The sequence below is a fragment of the Macaca nemestrina genome, chromosome 17 (genome assembly GCF_043159975.1).
Source record: "Macaca nemestrina isolate mMacNem1 chromosome 17, mMacNem.hap1, whole genome shotgun sequence".
NCBI classification, from domain to species: domain Eukaryota; kingdom Metazoa; phylum Chordata; class Mammalia; order Primates; family Cercopithecidae; genus Macaca; species Macaca nemestrina.
The window spans coordinates 59,574,201-59,600,885 of NC_092141.1; the positions used below are offsets into that span (position 1 = coordinate 59,574,201).

The following is a 26,685-nucleotide window of genomic DNA, read 5'->3' on the forward strand; positions in this document are numbered from 1 at the left end:
AAGACCAGCCTGACTAATATGGAGAAACCCCGTCTCTACTAAAAATACACAATTAGCCAAGCGTGGTGGTGCATGCCTGTAATCCCAGCTTAGGAGGCTTAGGCAGGAGAATCACTTGAACCCAGGAAAGGTAGAGGTTGCAGTGAGCCGAGATCACACCATTGCACTCCAGTCTGGTCAACAAGAGTGAAACTCCATCTCAGGGAAAAAAAAAAAAAAAATTAGGACCTCAATGGTAAGGAGCCACTCGAACAATATGGAGACAAAACTTCCAGTCTCTAGCAGGTCAAACAATAGTTAGGATAGTATCTCAATAATTTAATAAAGTCTTCTTGCTCTTGGATCTGACCAGGGTGAAGAGGGAACAGAAATCTTTGCTCCCTGACTTTGGAAATCTCGTTTAACCTTCAAACTGGCGATGTCAAGGGTTCCAAGTCCTCCACCTCCGGCAGAAATGTCGAGTGGCCCCGTAGCTGAGAGTTGGTGCTACACACAGGTAAGTTGACGTTTTCACCCTGTGAATCTTGCATCTGGGGAGGATTTGGTGGACGAAAGGGGTAGGATTGCTTTTCCACATTGGACTTCCTGCTTTCTCTGGAACATAACTGCCAAAGAGCTGATAGATAAGGTACTTGTTAGCCTCAGGTGCCTTAGTTTTCCATGTGGAATCTAAATTCCCTAGGCTAGTGTTTTTCAGTGGAGGTTGAAAGGGGGAATCTTTGAAACTAGATCTGGTTACATTGCCCTTGATGAAAGTGTGTTCTAAGTTTCCTCTGTTGGGGAAACAAGTTTGAGATGTGCAACCCCAGGCAGTGACATCACCATTTTAGTAACAGAGACCCATTTTAAGTACAGTTTTATCATATGCTTTCCCAGCCCTGTCCATGGTGGTGGTGGGTTTTTGTTTTTTTTTTTTTTTTCCCTGTCTATGTTTCTCTCACTTTCCATCCAGTGTTCTCAGCAGCTGAAAAAAGTTATAAAAGCTATTGGTCAGTATGAGATTTCTTAAAATGTGGATGAGGAACCTAAGGTGAGAAAAACCTGAAAACTGCTATCTTCCTATCAGGATCATGCAGAGGGAGGGAGGGGAAATGATAATCTGCTCTTCAGCCTTTTTCTTCAGGTTGTCCACTTCCTGTTTAATTCCTTCCTGTTTTTCTGTCAACAGATCAAGGTAGTAAAATTCTCCTACATGTGGACCATCAATAACTTTAGCTTTTGCCGGGAGGAAATGGGTGAAGTCATTAAAAGTTCTACCTTTTCATCAGGAGCCAATGATAAACTGAAATGGTGAGGAAGAATACGTCTAGCTATAAAAATTTTTCTGAAGTTGTCTGTTTTGTTTGTTTTTATGGGACACTGAAAAGAATGTAATTTCCATGAGGGCCGGGACTTTTGTTTTGTTCTTACTGTATTTCCCAGTGCCTAGCACATAATAGGTACTCACTAAATATTTGTTGAATTAATTCAATGAGTGTATCAGAAATCAGCAAACTCAAGCTATAGGGTAATGCAAATAAATAAAGAAGGCCAGTGTTATAAATGATACCCATAAATGGAATGACTGGTGACTGCTTGGCAAACTAGTGAGTGTTCTAAAAGAGATGCTGGCTACTCAGCTCCAGCTAACTATAGCTATGCATGAGTAAGGACTGACCCTTGCCAGATTTTCTGATTTTTCAGGAAAAGCAAGAAATCTAGATTTTAACATAAAAATCTCTTTAAGTTGCCTGCTTTTAAACAGGAAAGGGGATTTATTTGCTTATGTAACTGTATTGACAGGGTATAGGATGGGTTTGAAGGTAGCTTGATCCAGCAAGCCAGTGGTTAGAGTAAGAACACCATCTCTGTCCTGGCCCTGCTCTCCACGCTCTTGGACATCTCAGGTCTAGCTTCTCTTGTGCTTGAAGGGTGACTGGCAGTAGCAGTGGGTATAATCTACTACATGCCAGCGAAAGTCTTTGAGCTTTCGCTGAACTGTGTGGCCAGGAATATGTCGTACATGCACCAATTGTTTTATGTCTGCATTCCCTGAACTAATCCCTGGAGCAGGGAAAATATGATCGAGGAGTGGGGATCAGTCTTATACAGACTATGTGTCATCTTGCCTGAGGAGCAGGCAGTTGAGGATACAACCATATACCCACTGCAAAGACCAAACACATGTCTCTGAACCGCCAGTTTTGACCTCTGATAACCCACCAAAAGTTATTTTTCATTAATTTAGTATTTGTTTGCTATATATTGTGCATTTTACTACTAAGTGTTGAGAGAGATGTTTATTCTTAGACATCGTATTTAAATCCTCATCATTAGCAAGGTGTATAGTAATGTATGTGGCATATGCACTCCCTAGAGAGACACTGGATTGGGCCACCTGTTTGAGAGAGGTTCAATAATACAGACAAGGCCTAAGGATACATGTGACCTATGTATTGCATGTGGTAGAAGCAGTGTATGAAACCCATGCATTTGACTAATGACATTTACAACTTAGTTGAACCTATTCTGTCTGAATTTTGTTTTGATCTCTCCATAACAGATTGGCATCTCTAACACTATTTAGAAGTCTGGCCTGGAATTCTGTGCTATGTAATGAGAATTTACTTTTGTCTGTGCTTCCTTCATATTGCATCTTTTATTTTAGTCTTAGAATGTTATTGCCAGATTGGGAAAATATCTTTAAAAGATTATGTATATTATTATTATCTATAAAAGATTATTCACACTTTTTTTTTTCTTTTTTGAGACAGTCTCACTCTTATCGCCCAGGCTGAAGTGCAGTGGTGCAATCTCGGCTCACTGCAACCTCTGCCTTCTGGGTTAAAGCGATTCTCCTGCCTCAGCCTCCGGAGAAGCAGGGATTACAGGTGCCTGCCAGCACATCTGGTATTTTCAGTAGAGACCGGGTTTCAGACCATATTGGTCAGGCTGTTCTCAAACTTAAGTGATCTGCCCGCCTTGGACTCCCAAAGTGCTGGGATTACAGGCATGAGCCACCGTGCCTGGCCCACACATTTCTTTTTTTTTAATTTTTCTTTTTTTCTTTTTTGAGACGGAGTTTCACTCCTATTACCCAGGCTGGAGTGCAATGGCACTATCTCAGCTCACTGCAACCTCTGCCTCCCAGGTTCAGGCGATTCTCCTGCCTCAGCCTCCCGAGTAGCTGGGATTACAGGTGCCTGCCACCACGCCCAGCTAGTTTTTTTCTTTATTTTTTATTTTTAGTGGAGACAGGGTTTCACCATGTTGGCCAGGCTGGCCTCGAACTCCTGACCTCAAGTGATGCGCCTGCTTTGGCCTCCCAAAGTGCTGAGATTACAGGGGTGAGCCATCGCACCCAGCCTGTTGTTTACTTTTTAAAAGGTGACCCATTTTGCTCTAGAAAAGTGGTTCCCAGCCGGGTGTGGTTGCTTATTCCTGTAATCCCAGCACTCTGGGAGGCTGAGGCAGACGGATTGCTTGAGCTCAGGCATTCAAGACCAGCCTGGGCAATATGGCGAAACCCCATCTCTACAAAAATTAGCTGGCCATGGTGGTGCACATCTGTAGTCCCAGCTACTCAGGAGGCTGGGATGGGAGGATCACCTGAGACCAGGGAGATCGAGGTTGCAGTAAGCCATGATCATACCACTGCGCTCTAGCCTGAATGACAGAGTAAGACCCTGTCTCAAAAAAAAAAGAAAAAAAAGTTGCTCCCAGCTGGTTATTCTACTGAATTATATTCTTCTTTGAGGCCTGGATTTGTTTTTTAAACATCTCCCTCTCTTGAGTCTGATGTTCCAGTTCTATCAAAATGGATGCTTTTGACATTTTTTTTTTTTTCTGTTTTGGACAGGTGTTTGCGAGTAAACCCCAAAGGGCTAGATGAAGAAAGCAAAGATTACCTGTCACTTTACCTGTTACTGGTCAGCTGTCCAAAGAGTGAAGTTCGGGCAAAATTCAAATTCTCCATCCTGAATGCCAAGGGAGAAGAAACCAAAGCTATGGGTGAATGTTCTCCTCTTTGTTCAACTCTTAAGTTTCACATCCAGAAGTTTCATACACTGACAAGTTGTGGCTTTGATCTGGTGTTTGCGTAACCTTAAATATGACTTTTTTTTTTTCACCCCAGAGAGTCAACGGGCATATAGGTTTGTGCAAGGCAAAGACTGGGGATTCAAGAAATTCATCCGTAGAGATTTTCTTTTGGATGAGGCCAACGGGCTTCTCCCTGATGACAAGCTTACCCTCTTCTGCGAGGTAAGTCCTTGTATTCTGCTGAGACTAGCAGTTCCCAGACCTGATGAGTATTGGTAGACTTAATTATATCAGGGATGTAGAGTAAGAAAAAACCCCAAGTGGCGTAGTGCTGCACAAATGTTATTTATGTGACTTATTGAGCTACCTGATGATTTCAAGGTTGTTGGGCATCTCAGCTTTCCATTTGTTACTGTTCTGAAAAACAAAGATTGTGTGCTACCTTGGTATGTGTCAGTTTTAAGTTGCTTGGGTCAGGAGTTTTCACTGTGGGATTTTTTTCAGATAGCATTTGAAAGAACTGTCACATCAAGCTAAATATGTGTATCTGTTCTTTATACTTTCTGGCTTCTTAAGTGTGAGGGCCATGTGTGTTTGCACATTACTTTCCTTTTCTGCTCTTTGAACTAGATTCTTATCAAGAGTTGAGGCCTATGGTTTGTCTTGCTGGAGTAATTGTGAAATAGGAAGGTGAGAACCATTTTTTTCTAGGGTGAAGGCTATGTAAAGCTCTCTAACTCAGCTCAGAGAGCTAGCTGTAGTCAGTTAGGAAAGTCCTTTCACCAATGACCTAAGAGCTTTTCCCAGGTTTACAGGAGAAGCCTTGAAGTAAAATTCCCAAACCAAGAATGAGTTGGAAAGTGGTTTCTTTAATGAGTATATACCGATTAGTCATTTCATGCTGTTATGAATACATTTAGAAATACAAGCTCACGGTGTAATAAATGAATAAAATCTACAGTCAACTGGGGCATTAGTGTTCGCTGCACATAGTGTGGTTGAGGAACCACTTCCTGAGCAGCACCGCTCGATAATAATAAACAGTGTATCATCATGGGGGATGGTGCGGTTGTTCCCCAATTGCCAGCTTGCTCTATCAAATAATAGGCTCACACTGTGAGTTAATGACAGTTTCAAAGGCATATCACCACCTGAGTAGCAGGGAAGGGAGTCCCTTAGGAATCTTGCCCTTTTGCAGAAAAGGCCTAGCTGTCAGTAGCAGGCTTCTGTATTTCTTTCTTTCTTTTTTTTTTTTTTTTGAGACGGAGTCTTGCTCTGTCACCCAGGCTAGAGTGCAGTGGCATGACCTTGGCTCACTGCAGCCTCTGCCTCCCAGATTCCAGTGATTCTCCTGCCTTAGCCTCCCGAGTAGCTGGGATTACAGGCGTGTGCCACCAGGCCTGGCTAATTCTTGTATTTTTAGTAGAGATGGGGTTCCACCATGTTGGCCAGGCTGGTCTCGAACTCCTAACCTCAAGCGATCCACCTCCCTCAGCCTCCCAAAGTGCTGGGATTACAGGTGTGAGCCACCATGCCCAGCCAGCTTTCTGTATTGCAACAGAGTAGTTGCAAATGATTCGAAAACTTTGGAGGCAGTTTCTTACAATACCACACTAAATATGTAAAATATAGTTTGCATAAATTGGTATCCCTTCTCCTTTTTAATTACTAAGTAAAAGAAGGAAATGCTAGAGTGATAGCATCTATAATAAATACATAAAATGTGGCAGTTCTTTTATGTCTGATAAACTTGGAGTGTGAATTCTGTGTAGATCTTAACTGGTCACAGATTATACTCAGTTGCCTGAATGAAGAAATGAGAATTTAGTTGGTTTTACATGAGGTTAGATGTTATGTAAACAGATCACAGTTTGAATCTTCACCTATCTTAGAGACTTGCATTTCAGAAAAACTTAAAAATAGTAGAAAATTCTAGTTTCTATTGGAAATGAAAGCCAGTCTTGAAACTGTTCTTTGAAGAAAATCTCCCCTAAATACTGCATCTGGCAATATTAGGCAATACCATAACCTTTACTGCAGCTTTTTTGAGTCCACAGTGGGTCCAGCCTTTTCTCATATGCTTCCCACTCTCTTCCCAATCCATTCCAGCTGCTCCAACCCCTGTCTTCACAGTCTTGATTTGGAAACCAGTTGGCCTTCCCTCACTTGGCAGTCTCTTATCCTGTGGTTGAATCCGAGGCCAAGTTCCAGCTCGGTCTCTCTCTCCCTTCACTTCCCCATATGAAATTCTCTTAGGAGAAATCCTGTGGTTAAGTTTAGATGTGCCTTGACTTAGATGGGAAGTGAGATGACACTTTAGAAACGAGGAGATGTTGAACAGGGAAGCGTCTGCTGGGTTCTGCTGATGCCATCGGTTTTTTACCATCGAACCAGGTGTGCCATCTGTTCCTCTCACACTTCTCTGTTGGCCACAGGTGCTGAGTGTTGCTTCTCATACTTGGGCTTATGCCTAGTGAGACTTGTTTCTGTTCCAAGGCTCTCTGTGGACTTAGTAGCATTCAGCGTTGCAAGACGGTTGCGTGGGGGTGTGTATTGGATGTGTGGGTTTTAAAGATGTCTGCAGCTCATCTAAGTTCTTAGCACTTTTCATAGCTAGATCATTTTTGGTGCACATTTTATCCATTGACCTGTTATTTCCCTTCTATCAGTGGAATATTTATAAACACATTTATTTTAATTCATATGTACATTTTATTTGTTACTGGTTTAATTAGTATTGTCATATTATTTAGAGGCATTTATGAAATTGATGTCCATATAAAAATCTAGGTTCTAGTACCCCAGTGCCCCATTCCTCACTCAGCCTTTGGCTCAGGCACTCTCATTCTCATCCTGATATAATAAGTACAGTTGTTTCATAGGGATTCTGGTGCTCCCAGAGGCCACAAGAGGGACTCCTATGGTGGAAGACCGAGAAGCACCCATTTATGTTTGGCCTTTATTTCAGTGGTATTCCTGTTGTTGAATGTTTAAATGAAATTAGATTGTGAACTCTGAAAATGATGAATGGGTGGTCTTATTTATAATGTGCCCTACACTGAGTTCACTTTCAGACAAGATCAGGCATGTTCAGGGTGATATGACTGTAGACACTGAGATCACTTTCAGTTCTTAGTGATGTTTTACCTATTAGGAAATGTGGCAGTTCTTCCAAGTTGATATTGCTTAGTTAACTTATTTGAAAGCATTTCCAAAGCATTTCCTGAATTGTCCCTTATTACAGTCCTTTGAGCTAGGTTTAGTTCTGTTTTCTTCATTTCATGTTACAAGGGGAGAGAAGCAGTGCCTAAGGAGACAGGTAATTTTTCCTAACATTGTGCAGCAAACTAGTGTGAGGGTCATGTCAGCTCCCTATTTTCTATCTCTAGTCCTCTGCACTACACTAAGTGGAGCTGAATGCCATTCACCCAAGGAAGCACAAACTCGGGTCCCAAGTTTTCTTGACAGAGCATTTACTTTGGTAATAAAAGAGAGAGACGTGAGAGCCAGGAGTGGTAGCACACGCCTGTGGTTCCCAGCTACTCCTGAGGCTGATGCAAGAGGATCACTTGAACCCAGGAGTTCGAGGTTGTGGTGTGCTATGATCGTGCTTATGAATAGCCATTGCACTCCTACCTGGGCAACATAATTAGTCCCTGTCTGTAAAATAAACAAATAGAGACATGAAAGCATGTTTAAATTCCATTTAAAATTTTCTTTTTAATAATTTGGTCCACAGAAAATCTTCATGAAATATTTCAGCTTCTGTTGACCCTTTTCTCCAATTATTTATATTGAAAACAAATAACCATTAGCAGTAAAGATGCATTGTATTCCAGCTTTACCATATATGCCTTTGACAGGTAGATAATCCCAGTACTTCTTTGTGATGTTGCATCTAAAGATGAAATATGAAATAACATATAAATGTGAAATATCCAGACACTAATTAACTTTATTTTAATTTTTTAAGAGATGGGATCTTGATCTTGCCCAGGCTGCAGTGAAGTTGCTTAATCATAGCTCACTATAACCTGTATCCCAGCACTTTGGGAGGCCGAGGTAGGAGGATCATTCTATCCCAGAAGTTTGAGACCAGCGTGGGCAACATAGTGAGACCCTGTCTCTACAAAAAATTTAAAAATTAGCCAGGTATGATGGCACATGCCTGTAGTCCTAGCTCCTTGGGAGAGTGAAGCAGGAGGATTGCTTAAGCCCAGGAGTTGGAGGCTACAGTGAGCTGTGATCCCACCAGTACCACCGCACTCCAGCCTGGGCAACAGAGGGAGACCCTGTCTGTAAATTTTAAAACTAATTGTTTTACACACACACACACACCCCCACACCCCATAGCCTGGGAATAGGTGTTGTTGCCAAATTTTAAATAAGTGAATCTATTCATTTTTACCTTTTTATCCTTTAATTATTGGATTATTTGAATATATTATTTGTACTGGATGAAAATACCATTATTTGGTTGTTCTTGACTACACAAATGGTGATTCAATAGGTAATATCATTGTAGGTTATAAAGCATGAGAATATACTAAACCTACCACTCAACCTAAAAATATGACCAATAACTTGAAACTAACCTGTAATGCTTCTCCCTAATCCCTAAGATTTGTTTCCCCACTCAGAGGATGATAACTATTTTGAATTTTATGTTATCATGTACTTGTTTATTATTTGTATGTCTGAATAATACATTGTTTAGGTTACTTGTTTTGGAGCTTTATAAAAATGGTGTCAGGCTGTATGTAGTCATCTTTTTTTTTTTTTTTTTTTTTTTTTTTTTTTGAGACGGAGTCTCGCTCTGTCCCCCTGGCTGGAGTGCAGTGGCGCGATCTCGGCTCACTGCAAGCTCCGCCTCCCGGGTTCCCGCCATTCTCCTGCCTCAGCCTCCTGAGTAGCTGGGACTACAGGCGCCCGCCACCGCGCCCGGCTAGTTTTTTGTATTTTTAGTAGAGACGGGGTTTCACCGTGGTCTCGATCTCCTGACCTTGTGATCCACCCGCCTCAGCCTCCCAAAGTGCTGGGATTACAGGCGTGAGCCACCGCGCCCGGCTTGTAGTCATCTAAGACTTGCTTTTTTCACATTATGTTTCTAAAATTTATATAACTATACTTCATCCATATTTAGTGCTGTATATAATAGTCTTGTGTGAATGTATAATTTATTCATTCTTTTGTTGATGGACATTTAGGTTGTTGCTAATCTTTTGCTAGTAGAAATATTGTTCCTGCTGTAAATAATTTGTAGGCAGTGTCTGTTTTTCCTAGATTGTTTTAATTATATAGAAGTTTAATTTCCCTGGGTTTTACTTTATGTATAGATGAAATGTACAAGAATTGGCACAATCTTTAGTTTTTTATGAAATTTGTTTTTTTAAGAAAAGGATTGACTTTAAAAGTGAGACCCTTTTACAAGTTGAAGTTAAGGAGATTATACAGCCTTCCTGAGACATTTTCATGCAGTCATTTATAAGATGACATAAATGTCACAGTCACGTCATCTTCACAGCTGCAGTTCTGAATGAGTCTCCACAGTCAACTTTATAGGCATTAAAAAAAAAAATCTTTAGTTTTTCTCAAAATGGTCTCATTTTAGCATCATCATTTGCAGGGGAAAACAATCCCTTTCTAAGTTAAAAGTTTGGGCTCTGAAGACTCATTTGTGAATGCCATTTAGAATTTATTTTTAATTAAGCGTATTTAATGTTGGTGAGAGGTGCCAGACATTCAGAGCTCTGGAGACTCCAGGCATCTATATATCCACAGAACAAGCCTGGCTCAGACAATAAGGGTACATTCTCTTTTCTGCTGTGTTCCTGTCTGAGTCCAGAGAGAAGAATTGCCCCAGTGAGAGATGTCACAGCCTTTGGGCCTCACTCATTACCACATGTGCATCTAACCAGCAGAAGGCCCACTGGTAACCATGGTTTGATTATGTGAAATTCAGTTTAGCTCTTCTTGCCAATTCATTTCACCCAGTCTACTAAATTGCCATCAAGTGTTAATGACTTTGGGCTCCTGTCAACCTGGTTTAATTCAAACCAGGAACCCAGTGCCAAAAGCGTTCTCCATTCCCTTCATTGGCCATCCCAGGAGATTCCTGCCTTTCCCTGTGAGAAAGTCAGATTTAATTGGTCTTTTCCTTTTTTTTTTTTTTTTTTTAAATTAGTATTTTGGAGCTATAACTGAGAACAGGCAACTTCTACTTTTGGTGTTAATGTTATATCAAAGAAGTGAGGGTATTAATATGAGAAAGTGGCAGAAGCAAATTAGAGATCTTACAAAGGACAAGAGAGAATCTCTGTGGGATGGTTCGTACTGGGTCCTAGGCTATTAAAATAATGTTATAATCTGGCTCTGATAAATGTGATACTAATGCCAAGTATATTCATAAGTGATTAACTTGGCTGCTTCACTGCCCAAGACCATAACGGCTAGTTTTAAACAAATGAATAAATTTCTTGACCCGATAGTAAATATCTCATTCTGCACAGAAGGAACTACAGGTCATTAACTTTGCCTCTGGGTTTATGACTGCGTTTAAGGGATGACTTGCATCTTGAAGGTTAAAAGAAATCTGGGTCATTAAGGATGTTCCTAAGCTGTCTTTCTCATCTTAGTGTTAGGAATAGCAAGAGTGGGGAGCTAATTCTCAAGGTTTGTGAGTTCTGCTTTGAATTTAACTTTTCTAACAATGTGATATAGGAGATGAAGCATAACAATGATTGTTAGGCAGACGACTGATCTGCGGCATCCTATCTACAGTTTGGCAACTGACATTTATTTTATGATGTTGTATGATTTATAAATCCTTGTATTTGGTACCCTCACAGATTTTTCTGAGTTTCATTGACTCACCTAGAAGTTAACTTGGTTTTTTATCTAGGCTGAACTAGTTAAAACATGCTTCTGCTGAAGCCATAGTGGGAAGTTGGGATTCCTTTATAAACCTGTTGTCATCATTATCTTCCAAAGCTATAAGTGCATGTGTAGCTACAGCCAGGCATCTTGTATGTCATTATCACAACTGACTAAAGGTATAAAAGTGTGGGATACTCACCCAGTTTTCACTACTAGAAAGATCTTCCAAGTCTGGTCCTTACTGACAATGGGTCAGTAATGTCATGTTCATTAAACTAATATTTTTGAAGAAGTGCCAGTTATTTACTAGGCCTTGTAGAAGATGCATTTTATGTGCATGTTCTCGACCTAATTAAAATAACTTCTTATAGGCTTCAGTTATTATATTTGGCGAGGTGCAGTGGCTCACGCCTATAGTCTTAGCACTTTGGGAGGCCAAGGATGGAGGATCGCTTTGAGCCCGGGAGTTCAAGATCAGCCTGGACAACATAGTGAGACCTTGTCTCTGTAAACAAATAAAAAATTAGTCAGGTGTAGTGGCATGTGCCTGTAGTCCCAGCTACTCCAGAGGCTGGAGTAGAAGGATTGCTTGAGCCTGGGAGGTCAATGCTGCAGTGAGCCATGATCATGCTACTGGACTCCATCCTGGGAGACATAGTGAGACTCTGTCTCGGAAGAAAAAAAGGGGGGGGGGGGATTAGATTCTTGTCTCTAGAGTTTAATTTAAATGGTAATATTTGTAGGAGTTCTTTGTATTGAACTTAAGGCAGAATAAGGTAAATACTTGAGGTTTAACGTTTGTTTCTGTCAGTTTTGTCTCTCTGGCACCTTTGCCCAGGTTTGTAGTCTGAGGGAGGTGAAGCTTATTAGAAACTGGAGGAAAAGGAGGTTTGTGGGGCTCTCTCCCCATTGTCCTGAGATGGTATAGAATAAGTCTGATTGTGACAGAAAAGGAGTTACTTGATCCTGGGATAAAACCTTGATTTGTGGAGGTGGTTTCAAGATAATATGATTAATATTAGTATCTGAATGTACTACAGCAATGAGGTAAAAGTCATCTCTCTATCTGGTGGCAAAAAAATTCCTGGTAACAAAAGCTTGGCTTGTGTTTCCTTGTCTTTCACAGGTGAGTGTTGTGCAAGATTCTGTCAACATTTCTGGCCAGAATACCATGAACATGGTAAAGGTTCCTGAGTGCCGGTTGGCAGATGAGTTAGGAGGACTGTGGGAGAATTCCCGGTTCACAGACTGCTGCTTGTGTGTTGCTGGCCAGGAATTCCAGGCTCACAAAGCTATCTTAGCAGGTTGGTATTTATTCATGAGGATAATTTATAGTTTTGGTGAATTAAGGAAAAACAAGTGATTGCATAATCACCTTTTGAACAACTTCAACTTTTTGAACTCAACTACAAAACAAACTACAGCTAAATACACCTTTGTATTCTGGTAACATTAATGCTCAGAACCAAAAAAGCTGCTCTCTAAAATGAGATTTCTGTTTTTCCTCTCTGTAGTGGACCTAGGCCATCATTTTCAAGGAATGGATGATGATGTACAAAGGTATTGAATGCCTTTGCCCCTAGAAAGTAGATGTTAGAGCACCAGTTAAGAGCAGGTATCAACCCCTAGATAGGGGTGTAGGATGTAATGGAGAGGATTCTATACTCAGGACTAAATGCCATCTAGCTAGTCCTCAGCCCTGAAGGGGTTAGCCCTCTCTTCAATTTAAACATGCTAGAAGAATTAAACTCTTGCCCCTGACATGGAGGATCAGTTCTTGCTCTAATAGACCCATGGTTTTCAAGACCAGGGAGATTGACACCAAGGAGGAACTGATGAGGAAGGACCGACTTCACCACCCAGGGAAGGGTAAAAACCATCGCATACTTCTCTTAAGACCATAAGACCCAACAGGAAATTGCGTGAACCTTCAAGTAACACACTTCTTACTAAGACCCTCAGCTCTGTCATTCTAAAGTACACACCTGGTAAAACCTCACACTGCCTCAGTCTAAACATTTTCCTGTACCCTCTCACAACTGGCTGTTACTGTGTAATACTCAAGGGAGTCACGGGCACAGTGGCTCATACCTGTAATCCCAGCACTTTGGGAGGCGGAGGCGGCTGGATCACCTGAGGTCAGGAGTTTGAGACCAGCCTGGTCAACATAGTGAAACCCCATCTCTACTAAAAATACAAAACTTAGCTGGGCATGGTGGCACGCGCCTGTAATCCTAGCTACTCCAGTGGCTGAGATAGGAGAATCGCTTGAACCTGGGAGGCGGAGGTTGCAGTGAGCGGAGATCATGCCACTGCACTCCAGCCTGGGCAACAAGCAAGACTCCATCTCGGGGGGAAGAAAAACAAAACTCAAGGAAGTTTGTAACTCTTTGGTTAGCGTCTCCACACTTAGCTAGGCCCTCAACACCGCCAATAGTTTTTCTACAGATGTTTAGGCAAATCCCTTTCTTAACTGTAGCTGTCTCAAACCTTAACCACTCTTTAACTCCTTCCAAACTCCTAAAAGATTACCTTGCCTACTTCCTCCAAGAGAAAAGGAAGCCCTTATGTAGGAACTCCCTCATCTCTTGCTTCTCACCTCACCTGCATTCTCAGTGGAGGTGTTCTTCCTCGTGGACAAAGCAGACTTTTTTTCTACCTCTGCTCTGTTTCATATCCCATCTTGCCTTCTCAGAAACCTTACTCTACCGGTTATACCCTTGCTATCTATCTAGTATCTTCAGTATCTCTCTGTTATTTTCTCTTCACCTTCAGCCTATAAACAGGCTCCAAGCTTCTCCCTCTAGTATTCTGTCTCTCTCTCTCTTTTCCCCAGAACTGAGTTTCTTGAGTTAGCATATTCACTTTCTACTTCTTTCCTCCCACTTATCCTCAGTTCACCTCCATGCTATGAAAGCAGTTTTTCAAAATTACATGATCTACTAGTTGCTAAATTTGAAGGACTTTAGTTCATATACTAGGACTCCTCTCTCCTGGTTCTCTGGTTGCTTCTGATGAGTGGTCTCCTTACTTCTTCCTCACCCATCCCTTTATACATTGGTGAGCCCTGAGGATCTGCTTCAGTTCCGTTTTCATTCCACTTTTTCTCCCTGAGTGATTTCATTTATTCCTGTTGCATCAGCTGCTGTCTGTTTACCGAGGACCCTCAATACCTGGTTGCTTTGGACCCTTCCTTCTTTATGAAAAGCCCCAGGCCTTTAGTCTTTAATTTCTGAAATATATTTATTTAGTTCTCTATATAGTCTATAACCCTTCTGAAATAAGAAAAATGAGAATTAATATCCTTTTTTTTTTATTTTATTTTTATTTTTTGAGACGGAGTCTCGCTCTGTTGCCCAGGCCGGAGTGCAGTGGCCAGATCTCAGCTCACTGCAAGCTCCGCCTCCTGGGTTCACGCCATTCTCCTGCCTCAGCCTACCAAGTAGCTGGGACTACAGGCGCCCGCCACCTCGCCCGGCTAGTTTTTTGCACTTTTCAGTAGAGACGGGGTTTCACCATATTAACCAGGATGGTCTCGATCTCCTGACCTCGTGATTCGCCCGTCTCGGCCTCCCAAAGTGCTGGGATTACAGGCTTGAGCCACCGCGCCCGGCCGAGAATTAATATCCTTTTGGTATACATTAAAATACTGAAGTTCAGAGGGTTAAATGATTTGCCCAAGAATATGTGGTTAGAAAAATGGCAGAGCTAGGCCGGGTGCAGTGGCTCATGCCTGTAATCCCAGCACTTTTGATGGCAGAGGTGGGCAGATCACTTGAGGTCAGGAGTTCGAGACCAGCCTGGCCAACATGGTGAAACCCCGTCTCCACTAAAAATACAAAAATTAGCCAGGCGTGGTGGTGGGCACCTGTAATCCCAGCTACTTGGGAGGCTGAGGTAGGAGAATTGCTTGAACTCAGGAGGCAGACATTGCAGTGAGCTGAGATCACGCCACTACACTCCACTCTAGCCTGGGCCACAGAGCAAGATTTTGTCTCAGAAAAAAAAAAAAAAAAGAAAAGAAAATGGCAGAACTAAAATTAGTCCTTTCTGACATAAACTATAGGCCAAAAATTCCAGTTCCCTGTTAGCTCAAATCCCTTCTACTATATATTTTGTCCATTCCTTCACTCTTAGGTAATCGTTAGATCACACCTTTCACCAAAACCCCTGATTTATTTGACAACATGAACAAATTTGAGTTCTTAGCCATTTTATTACTTTTCATGGTTGAGATTATTATTTTTCATGGTGTTCATTGGACTAGAATGAGCATGAGTTGGAACACTGTTTCTCAACCTTCGTTATCCCTGCGTCTAAGGAGAAAAACTAAATTTAAATTCTCCCTGATGAGAGAAATAAAATAGGAAGGAGATTTTATCAGGTAGGGTTGTGCTTTAAAGGGACACAAATCATTATAAAATCTAAAGTTTTTTTTCCCCCTACCTCTTTGCGGCAATATCATCTCTGTTAAGAATGCATAGCTTAGAAAGACAGACAGCTTGCCATAGGTGAACATACACTTCATCTGGTTAGTGGATGCCATTGAGCCCAGTTCTTGACCTTCTTTCTGTGTGGTCCCTGGAGGTGCAGAAAGTGTGGTGTCAGTTCCAACAAAAACATAGGTATTAGAACACCCTGCTTGATCATAAGGGACCTTCTATTTGAACCCCAAATCTATACAGAGAACATAGCATTATCATCCAACGTATATAAGTAATTTCCTTGAAATGTGAATGGTTGGAGTAGAGACGATAAGTTATTTTGGAAGTAGTGGTTTCTTATTTTCTTTTATGTATTAGTTACTTATTGTTATATATAAAGAGAGGAATTTTGTAATTCTGATGTAAGCTGAGGCAGAGACCTTTCCTATAGCAGTAGGATAGGAAAGAAAATGATCTCTCCCTCATGACTGGAAAGAACCAAGAGATTTCACTGTGATAGCCTTATCTGTTTGTTTTTCTTTCACTTTGTAGCTCGTTCTCCGGTTTTTAGTGCCATGTTTGAACATGAAATGGAAGAGAGCAAAAAGGTATGTAACAAGATGAAGACATGTCTGTTTAGCCAGGTGTCTAGAGTCAGATGATTTCCCACTTTAGCTGCAGATTTATTTTCCTAATTATTTATTTCTTACTGTGTTACTAAAATGGAGTATGAGTCCCTAAACTCCTTCTGAAAGCAGAGAGAAGTGGTGTAGAAGTATTATGGGTAAAGCAGATTGACTTATTAAATGAGGCTGATCATCCACACAGTTTTGGATGAGGGTATTTAGACATGTTTTTACTCAGAAAATTGAGGAAAAGAAAGATGAAAAAAAATCAAAGAGTTGTTTTGCTGTTATGTTTGAGAAAACAAAGATGGAACGTGTGATAGGCGAAAAGACTGTTATAATCAAGCTGGGCAAAGAAATTTTCCCTTAATGTTGGGGTTTTTTTTTTTTTTGAGACGGAGTCTTGCTTTGTCACCCAGGTTGGAGCGCAGTGGTGTGATCTCGGCTCACTGCAAGCTCCACCTCCCGGGTTCACGCCATTCTTCTGCCTCAGCCTCCCGAGTAGCTGGGACTACAGGTGCCCGCCACCACGCCTGGCTAATTTTTTTTGTATTTTTAGTAGAGACAGTATTTCACCATGTTAGCCAGGATGGTATCGATCTCCTGACCTCGTGATCCACCCGCCTCGACCTCCCAGAGTGCTGGGATTACAGGTGTGAGCCACCGTGTCTGGCCCATTAATGTTAGATTTTAAATGATACAAGGTTCTCTCCTCACGAGAGCTTAAAATCATGAAAATAGTTTAGTTTAGGGATTTTGTTCTGTTGGAATGTTTCTCATATTCAGTTTTTCTGGCATAGAATCGAGTTGAAATCAATGATGTGGAGCCTGAAGTTTTTAAGGAAATGATGTGCTTCATATACACGGGGAAGGCTCCAAACCTCGACAAAATGGCTGATGATTTGTTGGCAGCTGCTGACAAGGTAAGATAAGAATAGAAAAATAATCAGGACTAGGAGTTATTGTGACTTCTTGAGTTTCGTGAACAGGCTTCTATATTGCATTGTGGGTAAAATGAGCATATTTGGTTTGGCCAAGACAGTCCTGGTTTACACATATTATTCCAACACAATTATTAATAGCACACTTTTTATTCTCAAAAATGTCCTGTTTTGAATAGTAAACTATATGGTCACCTAACTATGGGAAAGAAGGATAAGTTTGACATTTACCTCTCCTCTTTTTTCCATCTCAAATTTAACCACAGTGATAGTAAAGATTCAAAATACGTTTGGATTGTGCTTTATAATTTACAAAAATGTTTTTGAGTTTATTAACGTATTTAAACTTTATCAGTAAAACAGCCCTTTGGATCCATGTGGACCCAACCAACCTCAGATCACAAATATTTGAGAAAAAAGAAACAAGAGGCCAGGCACCAGTGGCTCACTGTGTAATTCTAGCACTTATGGGAGGCTGAGGCGGGTGGATCACCTAAGCTCAGGAGTTCGAGACCAGCCTGGGCAACGTGGCGAAACCCCATGACTACTAAAAAATACAAAAATTTGCCAGGCGTGGTGGTGCATGCTTGTAGTCCCAGCTACTCGGGAGGCTGAGGCAAGAGAATTGCTTGAACCCAGGAGGCAGAGGTTGCAATGAGCTGAGATCGTGCCACACTCCAGCCTGGGCAACAGAACAAGACTGTCTCCAAAAAAAAAAGAAAAGAAAAAAAAGAAACAAGAAAAAACAGACTGGGCACAGTGGTGCTGGGTGCGTGGTGCCTTCAGCCTATAATCCCAGAACTTGGGGAGGCCAAGGAGGAAGGGTTGCTTGAGCCCAGGAGTTCAAGACCAGCCTGGGCAACATAGATTCCATCACTACAAAAATAAAAATTAAAAAATTTAGCCAGGTGTGGTGGTGCACGCCCATAGTCCCAGCTACTTTAGAAGCTGAGGTGGGACAATCACTTGAGCCCAGGAGGTTGAGGCCACAATGAGCCATGATTGCACCATTGCACTCCAACCTGGGTGACAGAATGAGACCTTGTTTCAAAAAAATAAATAAAAAATAATACAAATAAAAAACAAAATAGTATAACAACTATTTACATAGCATTTATATTGTATTAGTTAGTATAGATAATATAGGGCTAATTTAAAGTATACAGGAGGATGTACATAACGATACAGGCCAATACTGTCTATTTACTTCTTTTTTTTTTTTTTTGAGAAGAGAGTCTTGCTCTTGTCACCCAGGCTGGAGTGCAATGGCACAATCTCGGCTCACTGCAACCTCTGCCTCCCGGGTTCAAGTGATTCTCCTGCCTCAGCCTCCCGAATAGCTGGGATTACAGGTGTCCGTCACCACACCCATCTAATTTTTGTATTTTAAGTAGAGATGGGGTTTCGCCATGTTGGTCAGGCTGGTCTCGAACTCCTGACCTCGGATGATCCACCCACCTCGGCCTCCCAAAGTGCTGGGATTACAGCTGTGAGCCACCGCATCTGGTCTATTTATTTAATTTTTGAGATGGAGCCTCACTCTGTTGCCCAGGCTGGAGTGCAGTGGCACAATCTCAGCTCACTGCAACCTCTGCCTCCCAGGATCAAGCAGTTTTCCTGCCTCAGCCTCCCGAGTAGCTGAGATTACAGGCATGCACCACCATACCCAGCTAATTTTTGTATATGTAGTAGAGACAGAGTTTCACCATGTTGGCCAGGCTGGTCTCGAACTCCTGATCTCAAGTGGTCTGACCACCTCAGCCTCCCAAAGTGCTGGGATTATGAGTGTAAGTCTCCATGCCTGGCCAATACTGTCAGTTTATATAAGGGACTTGAGCATTCACAGATTTTTGTATTTGTGGGGCCGCTGGACCCAGCCAGTCCCCTAAGGATACTGAGGCATGGCTGTAATCTTTTACCTAGTGTCCTGGTTAGCACTTTCAGCTTTTACCTAAGTAGTTATCGAAATAGAAAGTATTTCTGCAAAATTATGAGAGAATTAATAGCTTAATAGTAGAATAAATTATAGTTCATAAGACACATTTCAATTTGAGAAGTGTTAAAGTGTGAAAATAAAAACGCAGATCTTAGAATCAAAGACATATGATGATTACCTAAAATAATTTGGTCAGTGATTCCCAAAATAAGGTGAAATATCAACAGATATTAGGTTGGTGGGAAAGGCTTATGAAAAATACTGAGTTTAACCAAGACAAATAGTTGCTGTCTTACTGCAGGATTTCTCAGAACCTGTAGCATATTAACGTTACTGTGAATTTTCTAACAGGAATTATGATAGACAGCATTTCTCCAATTTAGTGAACCCTGGAATCCTTTTTCTCAAGGATCACCTGCAAGATTAGTGGTCAGTGGCCGGGCGTGGTGGCTCACGCCTATTATCTCAGCACTTTGGGAGGCCAAAGCAAGCGGATCACGAGGTCAGGAGATTGAGACCATCCTGGCTAACACAGTGAAACCCTGTCTCTACTAAAAAATACAGACAAATAAACAAAAAAGTTAGCCAAACAAACAAAAACCAATTAGCCGACTATGGTGGCGGGCGCCTGTAGTCCCAGCTACTCGGGAGGCTGAGGCAAGAGAATGGTGTGAACCCGGGAGGCAGAGCTTGCAGTGAGCCCAGATTGCGCCACTGCACTCCAGCCTGGGTGACAGAGCAAGACTCCGTCTCAAACAAAACAAAACAAAACAAACAAACAAAAACAAAACAAAACAAAAAAACGTTAGTGGTCCCCAAAACACACATTGGGAAACGGACTTTCATTGTGTAGGTACATCAGAGAGAGAACTCAATACCCTTCTAGGCCCTGCAGTCTGTGGACACATGACCTGTGGGGAAGGGTGAAAGAATTGGTGTTTACCCTGTGGGAGCTTTTCCTGTGTTGGGGGACAAGTGGAGTTGGCGTGAGGGTGGGAAAAGGGTGTAGACCCTGCCAGCAGTAGACTCTGTGAGAAAGAAGGTTCTCTGCTGAAAGCACCCCCTCTTCCTGCCTGATGCTGCAATACCCATTGGTGGGAAAAGTGGGTTCTGGTCTAAGGACACAAGAGCCTTCCAGTGTTTGCTCATGGGATAGTCTACCTCCCTTTGTGCCTGAGGACAGAGGAAAGTGCCTGTGTTTATAGTGGAGGTTTAGCTTTATTGATCGGCTTTTTGGAGTGTATGTAGAGGATGGGGTAAGTAAATGCAATCAGTGCTCTTGATGAAGAAGATTGGAACAGTAACCGTATCCTTCTTGTCACTTTTCAAGACTTTATGAGTACAATTAAGCAATGTGAAAATTCCATACCCTTCCAGTCTACCTCAATTCTGACCAAGGGAAACTTGCTTTTAATGGAGACAGTAAGAAAATATTCACTGCAAGCTCTGGGAAAGTAGAAGACATAATCCAATACCTGCCTTTTATAAAGTTAATTATGATTTTGCCTGATCTGTGCTCTGATTTTTAATGAAGTGGTCGCTTGTGCTTATACACTTCAGGTGTTTATCCTCTCATCTTCTAGATTCCGTAAGGATAAGTATTGCAAGGCCCACTTTTTAGACAGAAATACTAAGGCTCAGAGTTGTATATCCGCAGAGCCAAGATTAAACTTCTGCTGTGTCCCTGAGTTTTCATTCTTGCTCCCTAGCTGGAAAACCTACTGGTAACCTACTGTAAGGACACAGGGCATGGTGATCAGCCTGAACGGCCATTTCAAGGATAGCATTTCAGCACAATGTGTTAACTTGTGGTTTTAAAAGATAAAGCTGTTGAATCACAGCAGTGCTTTAAATTTATGAATGAGAAGTAATTGAAGGGTGCATTTTCAAATTCCATTCAGAATTTCCCACTAGACAGTTTTTGCTCCAAGCCTATTTGAAAACATTTTTACCTTTACACCTCTTTGTGAGTTTTAGGAAAACAGAATAAGAAATCTTTCATGGAATGATCTAAACATCTAGAATTTACCCAAGAGGCTGAAACAGCTTCTTCTAAGCTTTTCCAGTCTCCTGGGGACGTGTGTAATTAGACCAAAAACAAAACAAAACTCCTCAGTTAGGCCTGGGAGACACAATTTCCATCTCTTGGGTAAGTACTGCCATTAGGCAGGTTTTTCAGAAGCATAATTAAGAAAAAACTTCGTCCCCAAGGGACAAGAATGGCTACTTTTGTCTAATTATGCAGTAGGGATCAGAGCTATTCACAGTAAAAGTCCTTTTAAAAGAATGTATTGAGAAAGGATAAGAGGAATTGTCTGGGCAGCACTGTATAAAAAACTGAACATTTACTAAACCTTTTTTCCAGCCTTTTAAAACAAAAACGGCAACTTCCTTTCTTGCTTATCTAATGTCATTCCTGTTTTCCATGGAAACTGTTTTCCAGTTACTCAAATGTAAAAAAGCTGCACCAAAACCAATAAAACCTCTCTTTTTGCTGCAGGAGATCACAGTGCCAGCAGATTTGCCTCCTTACCCAGAATTGATAACAATGAAATTGTCCTGGTTTGATTGCCATGATTCACCCTGAAGGGGCATTGTGTCATTGAGTTCTGGGGCCTTCAAGCTGGGGCCTATAAGGAGACTGTGCATAGCCTCAAAGCAAGCTGTTTTCCTGTGAACTGATTAATGACATTTTATTTTGTGCCTCCTTGTATTTCCTTCCTCTTTCCTATCCCTGAAGTTCCTAGTAAGTTCATAATCTCATATTAGAGAACAAGTGGTAGAGTTGTATCAGAACCAATCAAGTAGATCAGATGTGCCCAGCATTAACCCAGGCTTTCCATTTCAAGAACAGTTATGCCCTTTTCTTAGAAAATACAAGTTTTTAAACTGAAACTGCATTAGACTCTCTGCCACTTTGTCCGTTTACCCTGAGAAGCTTAACCTGAACCCCAATAAAATAAGACTCTATTTATCCTTCTCTATTTAAAAGGAGGCCTTTAGTTGACCCTCATTCAGAAACAACTAGTGGCAGAGGTGCTGGTAAAAGTCACCACAGGCTTCTTTTCACAGCCTGATGGGTCAGTTGGCATATCCTGCTGGGCTAGTGACAATGCTTAAGTCAAAAGGACTGTGCTTCACCCTCTTCTGGCTCTAAATAAGGGGATTGCAGTAATGTCCCTGTTGACTTGAAGTAGACTGATGCCTCACTGTAATCATTAAGTGGTAAAGGTTTAAGAACAACTTTCATCACAGACTGGAGGAGAGTAAACTTCAAGATGCAGATCTACCCTGTAATTGCCATTTTTCTAATAGGTAGACTTTAGAACTCTAATGGCAGCTTTCCAAGTTATTTTAGCTGTTTACGTTTCAAGCTTAAACACCTAACCTTAAGAATATGGTTATGTTTTATCATTGCAGTAGTAGCTTTTCATGGTCTGTGCAGTTCTGTTCAGGTATCTAGTTAATATGATGGTACAGCTAAAGAAAACAGCTTCAGTAGTGGTCAGCCCAGAGCTGTTGCTGCTCTGACGACAGCAGTGCTTGTGTTTTACAGTATGCCCTGGAGCGTTTAAAGGTCATGTGTGAGGATGCCCTCTGCAGTAACCTGTCCGTGGAGAATGCTGCAGAAATTCTCATCCTGGCTGACCTCCACAGCGCAGATCAGTTGAAAACTCAGGCAGTGGATTTCATCAACTAGTGAGTTGGCATCTTCAAAGTTCTTCTTTCAGAATAGTTGGATAGCTGAAGAAATGAGAAAGACTTTGAATTAGTGGGTAAAGCAGGCAAGTAGCTTCATTAACCTTTTGGCAGTAAGTATAGAGCTTTCATCTTCTCCTTCAATTGACCGTATGGAAAATGGTTTTACCTTCATGGGTTGAATCCTATTGGTGAGTAAAGTGTTTTACTTCCTCATAGTGAATCGAAGTGATGAAAATAACTTGCCTGAAAAAGCTGTGTGCCCCAAATTATAGTATCTTTACTTCACACTCAGTGACTTAATAAAAGACATGTAGATTTCTAGGAGGATAGAGATATGTTTATGAGTTGGTAAAATGTACCTCACGTTCAGTTACAGAATGAGGAAAAGAGAAGGGATCATCAGGAGCTGGTTTCATAACACCGTTTTGAGAAAGAAATGTTCATTCCACTAGGTCTGTTCCTTCATCTTAAGTGACAAATGACCTGGCAATACTACTTTCTGAAATAATAATATGAAATAATATGAATAATAATATGAAAGATGAATTGTAACTACAACCTATCTTCTCAGTGGGACATGTTCTATCCCTTGCCCCATGGAGAGAGCAAAAGCTGGGAAAAACCCGAAGAAGAAAAGCCCTCACAACAGCAGTTCTGGGGCAAGACAGGTCTGAGACATTCCAGATGATTGAGTGAACAATATTCAACATAGAAAATTCCCAAAGACAGGAAATAACATCCTCTAGGTCTAGTTGTAGAATTATTTTCTAAGGAGTGACCAAGTGAGGCAGAAGAAGGAGGGGAGAGACCCATCAGTGTGAGTTCCTTTGAGTGCTTACTGTGTGCTGGACAATTTGCTTGGTGCTTTTGAGATATTAACCATTGAATGAAGTATGGTTATCCTCTCCTCTTTTTTGATAATCACCTAGGCCCCGGGCTCTGATCTGCCCTGTGGTTAAAGGCTGGTGAGTGGCAAAGCCAGGCAGAAGCTCAGGGCTTCTGGCTGAGGGAGCCCATGCTCCTTTTTATGATGGGCATCACCGGTGAATATAAGGAACATAGGCAGTGTTGAGGGCCTGGGGAACATTCCGCTTTTTGTTTTTGAGAATATAGTGGCTCAAAGTCCTGGTTTTCAGATGACGACAGCCACAGGCAAGTCACCAGTCTGCGCATTGTCTCACAAGCAAATTCTCATGCATATTAAGGGTTCTGTCTGTTTCTTGCATTGACACACTTTATACCTAACACTGGAAAATTAGGCTATCTAGGTGGCTGTTGAATTCATCCCTTGCTCACTCCCTTTGGTAACCCATTTCTCCACATTTCTCCTAGTCATGCTTCGGATGTCTTGGAGACCTCTGGGTGGAAGTCAATGGTGGTGTCACATCCTCACTTGGTGGCTGAGGCATACCGCTCTCTGGCTTCAGCACAGTGCCCTTTTCTGGGACCCCCACGCAAACGCCTGAAGCAATCCTAAGATCCTGCTTGTTGTAAGACTCCGTTTAATTTCCAGAAGCAGCAGCCACTGTTGCTGCCACTGACCACCAGGTAGACAGCGCAATCTGTGGAGCTTTTACTCTGTTGTGAGGGGAAGAGACTGCATTGTGGCCCCAGACTTTTAAAACAGCACTAAATAACTTGGGGGAAACGGGGGGAGGGAAGGGCCCAGGACTCGGGGCTGTTCAACCTAATGAAAACCCTGTTGCTGCGTCACTGTGTTCCCTTTGGCCTGGCCAAGTTTGATACTGTGGGGATTCAGTTTAGGCGCTGGCCCGAGGACATCCCAGCGGTGGTACTTGGGAGAAACCTGTCTGCATCTGACTGAGCAGAATAAATCGTCAGGTGCCTGGAGCAAAAAGGAAAAAAAAAAGAAAGGACATTGAGTTTTAACAGAAGGGAAAAGGAAAGAAGAAAAGATTTTTGCAGAATTTCTCAAAAATCAGTTTGTGGATTCCAGTAGTATTTATATTGAGAGAAACAAATTTTAGTCCTTCCAACTGTGCTAAAACTTGGATATTTGTGAAAACTCACCACCATACAAGCATCAGAAGAGCTCTCTTGTTGTTAGCACTTACTGTTTGCAAGAACAGAATGCATCCTTTTATCCTTTTATGAAAAATGACAAGTGAAGGCAAAAGGGGAAGGTTATTTGATCTGGAAGATGAGTGTTCTGATGTGGTGGCTTTTGCAAAAATCTTTATTGGTGTTGAAAACTGGAAAAAAATAACTCATCCAGAATTCATACTGTCTTGACAAGAACTATGGTTCTCTGTTTTTAGATATTGTGGAAAATGTTTTTGGGCATTTTTCTCTGATTTTATTTCTTCTCCCCCGCCCCTTTTTCTAAAAAACAAACAAAAAAACACACAAAACAAAAACAGAACAAAAGAAGAGAAGAGAGAAGGAAATTTTATTAATTAAAGATGCTGTGTGATAAAATCCCAGCCCAGATTGCTCAGCTGTTTGTACCTGACTTGCCGCCTGCATAGGAGCCAGTTCTGTTCCTTCTGACTAGCCCCTCTTCCTCCAGGGGAGAACTTCCAAATGTTAATTTTTTCTTTTTGAAAATATAAATAATTACTATTTTGTACTGTGTGGTATCTCTGGTCTTTTGTTTCACTCACCTGCCTTGTCTCTTGGGTCTGAGTCCCTTGCTTAAGGGATTTTGAAGTCCTAGTTTTCAGCTTGCAGAGATTATGTTTGAAATGTCTAATGAGCCGTAGGGATTTGTTGAGACTCCGTAATTTCAAGTTTTCTTTGTGAGCTATCAGCATCTGCCAGTCTTTTGTCCTCCCTGAGTATCTCACAGTCCATATCCTGATGAGGGATCAGGCCCCTACCTGTGCCAAGGCAAGTCATGGTAGTGGGCTTTTCTGCACCCTGTATGTTTTAAGACCTAATCCCCACCTCCCTTCTCCTAATTAAACACAAAAAGATCCAGGGGACATAAATGTGGAGATTAAATAAAGGGAAATTATTGTCTCTAACTGGTTCTGTCATTGACTTGATGTGTTTCCAGAAAAGCTAGTATCTGAGCTCACAAAAATCTTCTGGGGCTCCCTGTCTGCCTTTTTTGTGGCTCTGTTAGGACAGTGGGATATATGCATCAGCTATTTGGCCAGCGTGTGTATTTTTTACCTTTGATGGAACCTCAACCTATTTCACCTTCCAGTTCCCTTCAGTGGACCTTAGATTTTGTACATTTTCCAACTTTCATTTATCTTACTGCCTCTAGAATGGATAAATATGATCTGTTACTAATATAATCAAAGGCAGGATTAGTTTATTGGAAACCATTCCATTGCACTTCCCAGTTTCCCTTGGGAAGTGTCCCCTGTGTGAGGAAGTACCCAGTTCTACATGTGCTGGCTGCTGGCTGCTGTCCTGCGCCTCCTCTGTCCTAGCTTTCCAGATCAGCACACAAGTCCAGGGATCCAGGCGAACTCGAAAGTCTCCTCTACCCATATCGTCTTAGGTTTTTCCAGCCAAATTTGTATACAATATTTCATCTGAACTTCTGAACAACTTGACGAACTTGGTAGGACAGGTGAGACACGGCATCTTCCCACTGTGTAGATGAGAGAAGCAGAAACCCAGAGAAGGGACATGCCTCAGATCACACAACTATTGAATGCCAGATCTTCTAATGGAGTATCCTGAAGATTATGTAATTAACTGGAGGAAGTTCCATTTCTGAAATGTTTAGGTACAAAACTGAAAGTAAAGCTTCCTTCCTGTGGGAATAGCAAGAACAAAGCTCTGGAAAGGTGCCTCTGCTGGCCTGTTCTTCAGAGGTTCCAGAAGGACAAACCAGGCTTCAGATTTGCTTTCCTCTTCATTCACAGACAGCTGTGGGTTGAGAGGCTGGTGAGTTCAGGGACTATGCCCTCAGGAGGATAGCAGTCCTGGCGCCTCGCTTCTGTCAGGACGAAGGTTTCTTCTGGGAGCTTCAGTATTTATGGAATTTCCAACTTGGGCTTTACTGTGGGTACAAAGCTGTTGGGATTTCAGGTACAGGTAAAGCTACTTGATGCTCCTGTCATTATTTCATTCTTTCTGGGCATGTTTGTTTTTGTTTTAAATGATACAGTTGAAGCCATCTGGTTATGACAACATCAGAGCCCCAGCATACTGTTCATAAACCTCCCACTGCCACCACC

General features: G+C 41.7%; 1 protein-coding gene across 7 annotated transcripts in view; it reads left to right on the top strand.

The window, feature by feature from the left end:
* Positions 1-25,115, top strand: part of SPO (speckle type BTB/POZ protein) — an 84,955-nt gene extending 59,840 nt beyond the window's left edge. For all 7 annotated transcript variants that reach the window (XM_071082973.1, XM_071082972.1, XM_071082978.1 and 4 more), the window contains 9 exons: positions 353-496; positions 1,169-1,290; positions 3,839-3,990; positions 4,115-4,242; positions 12,023-12,200; positions 15,873-15,928; positions 16,747-16,869; positions 22,380-22,522; positions 23,858-25,115. In XM_071082973.1, coding sequence (XP_070939074.1) covers positions 419-496; positions 1,169-1,290; positions 3,839-3,990; positions 4,115-4,242; positions 12,023-12,200; positions 15,873-15,928; positions 16,747-16,869; positions 22,380-22,522; positions 23,858-24,002 — 1,125 coding nt within the window. In that variant the 5' untranslated portion in view covers positions 353-418 and the 3' untranslated portion in view covers positions 24,003-25,115. The remainder of the gene's footprint in view (positions 1-352; positions 497-1,168; positions 1,291-3,838; positions 3,991-4,114; positions 4,243-12,022; positions 12,201-15,872; positions 15,929-16,746; positions 16,870-22,379; positions 22,523-23,857) is intronic.
* Positions 25,116-26,685: the final 1,570 nt, after the last annotated feature.